Below are 9,886 nucleotides of genomic sequence, written 5' to 3'. Positions count from 1 at the left end.
AATTGGAAAAGACATGTATCAGAGGCCCTGGAAAACCTTCAAGTTCCTTGTTTGAAGAAGTGATGATGCAGGCTTTTGAAAAAGACTATATGGCTGCTTACAGACCGGCACTTTGGGTCGACTCAAGAGACGCCTCTGAAGTCGACCCAAAAAATCTGTTCAGACAGCAACATCTGCCAGCCATCCTCCTCACCCCATCCTCCAGGCTCCTTTGACTGGCTCAAAAAGCTACCACTTCCAAAGTGGTAGCAAATATTTGAGCCGGCCTTCAGTTGTCTCCTCACTGTCTGGACAGGGAAGAGTGCAAGCGAGGTGACTTGGCGGTCTGGAGCTGCGAAGCCACTCCAAGCTGTTCTGTTGTTTTTTTTAAGGAACCCAATCAGAGTGCTGGTGTGCTTATGTGCATGAACACTTGCCCCACAAGGGGAAAAGCAAGGAATCTGGCTTCTAGGGTGCCTTCCCGTGTGGAGGCACCTAGCTGTCTCACGGGCCAGATGGGGCCGCATCGCCGGGGACTGTCTGGAGGCTCCAGGACAGTTTTTTTTTAGCCACCCCGATTTGGGACACCTCCCAGCCGCCCCAGAATTCCCCTCTGTTCTCAGCCTATGTTTCCTTTTTCAGGGTTGCCAAATAATAACATGAACAGGTGCTTTAGTATCATTACCTCTGCTTTTATAGTTGCATTCAATGTGGAATTAAATGCAATCATGTTACCATTTTCTTTCTCTACAGCCATGCATTTTGAGAAACAAACTCACTGAGTTGGATCCTACAGTTACTGTATGTCTGCCAGCACATGAATCAGTGCAGAAGAGAAATTCTTGTGGATTCCCCTTCTGCAGATCCTGACATTGTACTCATTGTGGTTCCTGGTAGTTCCTTGAATCCAAGAGCAGCATTTGGACGGGGGCAAAGGAGACTTCAGAGGGAACTGCATTCCCCAAATGGAGCTCTGCAAGGATTGTTGGATCCAGCCCAATATTTTCCTTAGCAACTCTCAAGTCAGTTACAGAAGATGGGGGTGGGTGGATCCTACCGTTATCCTCCCATACCACTGAGTCAGATTTGAAGCTCTCCTTCAAATTAGATGGCTCTTTAGCATGTTAAACATTTCTATCAAGTAATAACAGCCACAGAAAGTATATTGTCTCTTCAGTTTCAGTGTTTGGCTCATGACTCTTAACAATAGTAGCAAGATTTAACCAGATTTTTTTTTAAAATGCGAGATTTGTCTGTTTTTGGAAGTCAACACTGTGGCAAATTTGTATTTAAAAATCAGCCAAATTGAAAGATTGACAATGGTAATTATTTTAGACACAGGATTTAAAAACAGAAATAGCTTCTTATGCTTCCACATTACTAAAAATTTCTTTGAACATTTTTCCTCCTTTTATTCAGTTTCATTGCTACAGTAATTTTATTATTGCTGCTCAAATGCCCCTATCATTGTTCTACACTAGAGAAGCCGTTGGTATAGTTTGATGGTAATACAATATTTCTACTGTGTATAAAAATAAGATCATTTATTATTCTTCATTCATGATGTGAAACAGCCCATCAACTGCAAATTTCAAGAGACTCTACATAAAACATTTCCATTCCCTTTGCTACATGGAATGCAGATAGAGTAATTGTGCTGACCATAAATCTTTGGAGAGAAAGAGATCAGGAGAGAACAGTGAGTGTGACAGTTCCTTTTGTTCTTTTTAGAATAGCCACAGCTTCTTCATGAGTGACCCCTTCCAAACTCTGCCCATTGACAGCAATGATCTGATCCCCTCTCTTCAAACGTCCATCTTCTGCTGCTGCGCCCTGGAACATCAAAGTAACCAAATGATGGCTCACAAAGAGGTACACTAGATCACCCTGCCTGGAAGCTTCTCATATAGTAGTAAAAAAACCAGGCCTCATTTTGGGCAAAAGAGCGGAGCTCCGGAACCTCTAAATTTTGTGCCCTTTTTTCTAACCACACCCTCCCCCAATAATACTTGCTTTTGGGCTCCTTTATTCAACCCCCCTGTGAAAAGTTTGCTGAACTCTAAGATCTGACAAACTTTCTAGTATTTTTCCGCCACAAAAAAATGGGGAAATAACCAAAATGTATAAAGCAGACTGATGGAAATCTTCATCCTTCCACTGTGGCCACACAGGAGAAACCAATGTAAAATGTATGATGGAAGTAACATTTTCTTATGACAATTATGAAGCATTTTAAGGTAGATGCTGAGCTGCTATAATTTAGTTCACCTTCCGGTGATGTCAAGGGTGTGTGGCATATGCAAATGAGTTGTGCTAATGAACTCCGGCACCTATTTTTCTACAAAATAACCCCTGAAAAAACCAAAACAAATCCAAAAGGAGTCACCAGCAATGTAATTCTAAGGAGGTATCAGTGGGCTTAGAAGAACAGGACTCTGTTTACAATTGCACTGTAGGCAAAACAGATTAACACTAAAATTAGGGAGGGATGGTGGCTCAGTGGTAAGAGTATCTGCTTGGTAAGCAGAAGGTCCCAGGTTCAATCCCTGGCATCTCCAACTAAAAAGGGTCCAGGCAAATAGGTGTGAAAAAACTCAGCTTGATACTCTGGAGAGCCGCTGCCAGTCTGAATAGACAATACTGACTTTGAAGGACTGAGGATCTGATTCAATATAAGGCAGCTTCATATGTTCATAAAAGGATTCCTCCCCTCATTAATTAAAAAGTTAAGATGTTAAAAGGGTCACTATTGTGCACTTGCTGCAAGTGAGCATCTGTGGCCTCCTAAGTGGTCAGACAGCACATGATGCTACACCACTATTATAATTGAGTAATTTCAAAGCAATCACTGCCTTGATGGAAGTCTACCAAAGGATAAATGAAGTGTGTATAATAACAGCATTGAAATTTGGAGGTTTTAAATTCACACTTCAAAAGTTAAAGTTAGCTCCATGCGAGGGGGGAAAGAGGTATATACTTTGATGGTATGGCTTTTCCCTCTCAACTGCAGCTTGAGAGAAGTGTTTTTAATCACTGAAGAGGCATATGAAGAAAGGTTAACCATTCCCCACCCCACCCCAAGACTCTTCCTCAGTTTTCAAAGTAGTTGAGTGGTTATGCTAACTAGCCTGCCTGCCTGCCTGCCTTCCTTCCTTCCTTCCTTCCTAAGCAGTTTGCTAGATCACTCTGCCTGGAAGCTTTATTTCTTTCTTGGATGAGACCTTCCTCATCAATCTCCCCCGTGAAGGCTGGCTTTATCACAAGCGGAAATGATGAAATTTATCATCATCATCACCACCATCATTTTCCTTCCAACTTTGCCTTGTGTCACAGCATTTCCATCCAATCTGCCATTCTGAGCTGAATGAGGCTTCTACCAATTTTTTAAAATAATATTTCCCACATCTGCTGCAATGTCTTCATTCAGCCCTGAAGCATGTATTTCCTTTTCATTTATGCTTGTTCAAGGGCTGTTTTTTGCCCAAGTGCTGATTTACAGCCCACACATGTACAACTGAACATTATTTAATAAGCATGGGGAGAGGGGAACTGTAGTCAGCACTCAACTAGTGTGCCTTATCCTTGTCAAAAATACTGAACTCTAGCAAGATTTTTATTTTGTATTGCTTTGCTCTATGGTCATTTTAAGGGCCAAGCTAGATGAGACACTTCTTAAAGAGCTAGTCTTGGTTGACTTGCTTTCTCCACAGTCCAACAGCAGCTAGGATTGCCAGCCCCACTACCACTGGGGGATGGAGGGGGTGGGGTTATCAGATCCAGGTTGGGAAACTCCCAAAGATTTGGGGGATGAAGCCTGGGGAGGACAGGGACCAGTGGGGTATAATGCCATCCAAAGCATCAATTTTCTTCAGGGAAATTGATTTCTGTGGTCTGGAGATAAGCTGTAATGCTGGGAGATCCCCAAGTCATACCTGGAGGCTAGCATCCCTAACAGCAGGTGTGGGAAATATTATTTTAAAAAATTGGTAGGAGCATCATTCAGCTCAGAATGGCAGCAAGAGAGAGGAGGAGCTCCTGCCTTACCTTCTCCACCCAGTTTTCCTGAGGTAAAACAGCTTGGGGGGAGTTATTTTCCCTTTCCGTAGTTCATATGCCTGTGTAACTACAAAAAATTGGAAAATATCTATCTCCAGGGCTGTTTCAGCTTAGGAAAATGGTGGAGGGAGCAGGAGCTCCTTCTCCCCTGATACTGCAGTCCTGATCCAGGTCAATTTTTAGAATATTACCCACAGCTGCTCTGTGGCTGTGGAGAAACTGGTCAGCTCTGGGCAATTCAGGCCAGACTTTTTAGAAATGTCTCCTCTAGTTTGGCTTGGTAATGATCAAGTTATGCAAATCCATTTGGAAGCTCTTTTTTGTCAGAAACCTTTTTAATGATATTATAGAAACATTTAATTGTTCTCCATGATTGCCTGTAGCCATTTCCCTACACGGGCTTCCAATTTGCTTCCATGCCCAATTCAAGATAATGGTATTGATATTTAAAGCTCTATACAGATTGGGGCCAGAATACCTGAAGGACTGCTGACTCCCATATCCAATCACTTCAGTAATCTTTAGGTGGCAACCCTTCTTGGTCATGGTATCAAAATTTTGGAACGTCCTCCGCAGTGAGATTCATCCATCTCCCTATATTGTTTCCCTCCCAACAGTGGGTAAAGACTTTTTTGTTTTGTTTGGTGTTCCCTCACTAACTCTTATTAGCCCTCCTTACTGTTTTTTTAATGTTCATGTGCTTATATTTTCTGTTTTTTGTGCTTGTGTTTATATTTTTCTGTGTTTATGTTTATATTATGATTTTAATTGTTTTAAATATTTTATATATTTGTATTTTAAGTGTTTTTAATGTCTTTAAGTATAAAAGTTTTAATGCTTTAAATGTTTTAATGTTCATTGCTTCAGCAACCCTGAATTGGGTGGAAAGGTGGCATAAAATGTTTTAAATAAATAAAACTAAAGAGAGAAGGATTATTTTATAAAGCAAATTAGACAGACATTTTGGCAGCTTTTAATAGCCAATGAATTTAAGGCCTAAATGTCTTCACCATTTTAAAGCCGATGTGGTGGCAGCACGTGGCTTTTAAAAAAGGGCTGCCAGGTCTGTGTAGGAAAATACCTGGAGACTTTGAGGCTGGATCTGGGAGAGTGTGGGGCTTGTGGAGAGGAGGGGGCTCACCATGGTACATGCCATAAGTCCAGCCCACTCTTAAAGCAGTCATTTTCTCCAGGGGAGCTGATCTCTGCCAGCTGGAGATCAGATATAAAAATGGGAGATCTCCAGGCCCCACCTGGAGTCTGGCAACCCTATTTAAAACGTTGTTAGCTACAAGAGGGAAAAGGTACTAGGAAAGTGGGCTGGAAATGGTCTCAAGAGAATGCAAACAGTGTGTGCAGACACAGACCTTTAGATGGTGAATAATGCTATATTTCTGTTGAAAAAAGGAACTAAAGATCACAAGGAGAAACCTTGAAATGGCAGGAGTAATTGACAAAGCATATACAAGGTCATGTAAACAGGACAAGAAAACTGCGGCATAAGAACAGCAGACTGCACAGAAAGCAGCAAACTTCAGATGATTATTCAGTGACTATTTTAGATCCAGCATCATTTAAGGGATAAGTGCGTCAAAGACTTGCATCTGAAATGATATTATGAAATACTAATAATATCATTCCATACTGACACATACCTTTGCAAATACTGTCTTAACATAAATGGGCAGATCCCCATGAGGGCTTCCATAACCTCCCACGATACTAAAGCCCAATCCATCAGGTCCTCGATCCAGAGTGATGGTTTTATACTGTGGAGGCCTGTAATACAAAAAAGAAACTGTTCTTCCTATATGTTCAAAGTCTAACACAATCATTTTAAAATGCTTAATTATTAACATACCAAATAGGAATTTAAACATTGAGGCACATGGGTGCTCAAATTTTACAGTTTCACTAAGCATCTGAAACAGTTTATTCAGTTAATCAGCTCAATTCTAACAATCTTGTGCTATCTTTGTCTTCAGTCAATATAAGCATTTTTTTCCACAGCCTAAAGTGGAGAAGGGCTGGGTCTCCTTTCAACTAAAGTTGTAAGTGCTTACAACTGCAAGTGAAATATTTTTTCAGTGCAGCAAATCTCTCTCTTTTTCTTCTCCAGCACTCCCATTCTTATCAATATGACTAACTGCTCTAGAGTACAAGTGTGGATTTTCACTGGAAATTGGTAAAACGGAAAAAATAGGTCCAACTCTCCCAGGGCTGTGGCCCCAATCTCATCCTCCAACCTTCACAGTAAAGTTGGGAGAACTGATAATGAATCTCACTTTGTTCAGCCCTCAATGTAAGAATTATAAATTGTAGAGTCACTTTGTTCTGTGCAGATTTCAGATTATCATACAGTGGTTTAAGATTCTAACTGGGGATATGTGTGCTCACCCCAAATCATCCTGGAAGATGTTGCTTGATGTGAGTCCAGCAAATGAAAGACTAGAAGGTGGTGGATCTTGCTGCTGGCCGGTTATAACACTGACATCGCCACCAGCTACCGCCTGTGGATTAATTTTAAATATCAAGTAAGCAAGCAAACAGGTTATCATATGAAACAGTATGCTGAGAACAGCAACATAATCCCAAGGGCATCATCAAACATTACGAAGAAAGGAGGGAGATGGAGAATGTCATAAAATGCTTGCTGGTAACTTGTGTTTCCAATGTTTGCACTCATTTTATTTACATCCAAAGTGGTGATTGTGCACTTTCCCCACAGTGAGATACATGAATGTCTGATACATGTGGGGCTTGCATTAGAAAAGGGTGCCAGTCCCTACTTCAGATGCCAATCAGGGGCTCAGGCTTTCATATGTAAATAATGTTAAATGGATATTTAGCTCTCTATCAAGCAAACAATATAAATCAGGAGGAGAAAACCCAGTGATGTTTTACAAACCAAATTATTTGTGATGCTCAAGCCAGAATAATAGTATCTTGCTTTAGACACCAGCAGGGATGCTCCTCTGAAAGTGAACAGTCTTTTGTAGCAGAAGATATAAAGATTATGGATTTAAAAACTAAATTCTTTAAGTATCTGTGCCTTCTCTTGCTCATTCCATTAAATCCACCTACAGAATGTATAGTTTTAGAAGATGCCATTAGATCTTTAAACCTTTCCCCTTAAACCTGATTACAGCAATCAGAACTTTGAGTACAAACATATGCAGAGTACAAATATACCAACAGTTAAAGATTGGTGTGTTATTTTCTGCTCTTGGGTTTGCTCATTTTCCATGCCTTTACTCTTCAATTCATTCATATACTCAGAATTCAGTGCTGATTTACCATTTAGCTTGTTCAGTAGGGCTGTTTGCCTTTAAAAATATTCAAGCGCCTTGGAAATTTATCTAATTAAGTGTCAAGCATTGATATTTCTCAATAATCAGTCTTTTGTTACTTAATCAAAAGTTGCTTTATTTAAGAAACTCAGAAGCTTTACCAAGGACACAAGCCTTGGAAGTAATGACATACACAGTGTTACACAGTTGCTATATAGGGTAACTTCAAAGGGTATCATACAGATGCAGCTTGAATCACGGGTTCAGAGATTACTACATACTATCTCTTTTACTGCTAAAGAATTTAGGCTATTAGAAACATCTCGCTTTCTCACAATTCTTTCAGCTCAGATAAGACTGTCTGTGTGAGCCTGGGGGGAGAGGCAGCATGAAAGTGGTATCAGCCAGGCTGTAGCATAAACATCCTTGGGCCAGATGGATTTATTACTTGCCCAAAGGTTGTAAAGGAAGGGGGAGAAGTGGAGAATGGGTGGGTCCTTGTCAAAGGAACCATTATGTTAAAGAAATATGCATGCTTGACATACTGCTCCCCCTAAGCCCCTCTCCGGGGCTTTGCAGGGTGTTTAGCATAGAATTGTTTAATCAGCTCTGGCGCTCTTACATTTGAGCTAACCACCCATTCGCCGTGGGCTATAGAAAAATGTTTCCATCTAATCAGAAAATGCAATACACCCCACTTCAGCTTCACATCTAGAATCTCTTTTACTTCATGGTGATTCTGATCCCCCACCGGAATAGGTTCGGGAGCTTGAGGTCGGGAGTGCCAAGACATGGCTCAAGGATCCCTCCAAAATAAACTGCAATGAAAGATGGAGTGTATCTTACTAAACAGTTTAAGTAATTCAAGTTCTACAGTCACTTTATTGCTTACACGTTTAATACGGAATGGTCCCAAGAACTTGTATGCCAGTTTTTTAGAAGGTTGCGGTAAAGGTAAGTTCTTGGTAGACAGGAACACTGTATCTCCCACTTTAAAATCTCAAGCGGGCGAATGATGCTTACCATAATGGGTTTTTTAAGTTTCTTTCGCTGACTCCAAATTTTCCTGAATATTATTCCAAACTGTTCCCAGCTTTCCTCATCATCAAAAGTGGATGGTACTTCTGGCAGCACTCCCCCCGGTAGTTGTGGAAATGGTTTTCCTTCGTACCCATTCACTACCAGGAAGGGGGATGATTTGGTGAAGCTGTGTATGCTGTTATTGTACCCATACTTGGCAAACGGGAGCAGGTCTGCCCAATTAGACTGCTGATAGTTCACAAAACATCCCTTTCCGTCTGTTCGTTGGTCTGAGGATGATACGCAGAGCTTAGCCCCTGTTCAATTCCAGTCAATTTACAAAACTCCCGCCAGAAGTTGGCAACGAACTGGACACCTCTGTCACTAATTAGCTTATCTGGGAATGAGTGTAATTTCACCACGTGCTGAAAGAATAATTCAGCTAATTTCTTAGCTGTGGGTATTTGGGAACAAGGAATGAAGTGGGCTTGCTTCGAAAATGTATCCACTACTACAAGAATTACGGTTTTTCCCGGCGAAGGGGGAAGCTCAACAATAAAGTCCAATGAGACTACTGCCCACGGCCTGGTTGCTGTTTCCAGCGGCTGTAAAAATCCGGGGGGGTTTCCCCCTCTTCTTTTAGCCATTAAACATATTGGACGCGAAGCAATGTAATTAGAAATGTCCTTTTTCATAAACAGCCACCAAAATTGTCTATTTACTAGATGCAGGGTCTTGACATAGCCAAAGTGCCTAGATAGTATGCTGTTGTGACAAAAGTGCAGCACTTCTTTTTGGAGGCTCTCTGGCACATAAAGTTCATTGTTTTTGTACCAAAACCCTCCTTCCCCTTTCTTGACTCCCTCAGGTATGGCATCCCCCTCTTTTTTCCACCTCAGCAATTAGTTTCTCCCCACCCCAAATTTTTTCTTTTCGCCTGTGAGTGTGTGGTTACTGCTCCCCCACAGCTGACTGGGAGAGATGAGCAAATCAATCACTTCTTCTCTTTGACTATTGTGCTGAGGAAGTCTGGATAGTGCATCAGCAAGAAAGCTTTTAGACCCAGGGATGCACTTTAGTTTAAAATCGAACTTGGCAAAAAAATCCCACCCATCGAACCTGTTTTTCAGTCAATTTCCTATGCCCAGTTAGGGCCTCTAGGTTCTTAAGGTCAGTCCATATTTCAAAGGGGACCCTCGTTCCTTCCAACCAAGACCTCCAAGTCTTTAAGGTGAAAGTTACTGCAAACACCCCCTTATCCCACACCGACCAGTTCGTCTGCTCTTGGGAGAATTCTTCGAGATGTAGGCACATGGTTTTAGGGCTCCCTCCTAATCTGGTTACATGAAAATTGCCCCCACAGCGATGTCACTGGCGTTGCATTGGACCACGAAGGGTTTTAATTCATTGGGGTGAATTAATATGGGTTCACAAGTAAACAGTCTCTTTAATTTATTGGATGCTTTTTGACAGTCCTCTGTCTAATTTAATTTGGCTCCTGGCCGCTTGGCCTCAGGACCCTTCCCCTTCATCTTGAGAAG

General features: G+C 41.4%; 1 protein-coding gene across 22 annotated transcripts in view; it reads right to left on the bottom strand.

The window, feature by feature from the left end:
* Positions 1-1,378: 1,378 nt before the first annotated feature.
* The window catches only part of MPDZ (multiple PDZ domain crumbs cell polarity complex component), a 137,960-nt gene continuing 129,452 nt past the window's right edge, over positions 1,379-9,886 (bottom strand). For all 22 annotated transcript variants that reach the window (XM_060237292.1, XM_060237299.1, XM_060237294.1 and 19 more), the window contains 3 exons: positions 6,433-6,545; positions 5,691-5,814; positions 1,379-1,812 (listed from right to left, as the gene is read on the bottom strand). In XM_060237292.1, the coding sequence (XP_060093275.1) occupies positions 1,666-1,812; positions 5,691-5,814; positions 6,433-6,545 (384 nt within the window). In that variant the 3' untranslated portion in view covers positions 1,379-1,665. The remainder of the gene's footprint in view (positions 1,813-5,690; positions 5,815-6,432; positions 6,546-9,886) is intronic.

The sequence above is a fragment of the Heteronotia binoei genome, chromosome 4 (assembly GCF_032191835.1).
Source record: "Heteronotia binoei isolate CCM8104 ecotype False Entrance Well chromosome 4, APGP_CSIRO_Hbin_v1, whole genome shotgun sequence".
Taxonomy (NCBI): domain Eukaryota; kingdom Metazoa; phylum Chordata; class Lepidosauria; order Squamata; family Gekkonidae; genus Heteronotia; species Heteronotia binoei.
The sequence above is the reverse complement of the archived record's forward strand: the minus strand, read 5'-3'. Positions and strand labels throughout refer to the sequence as shown.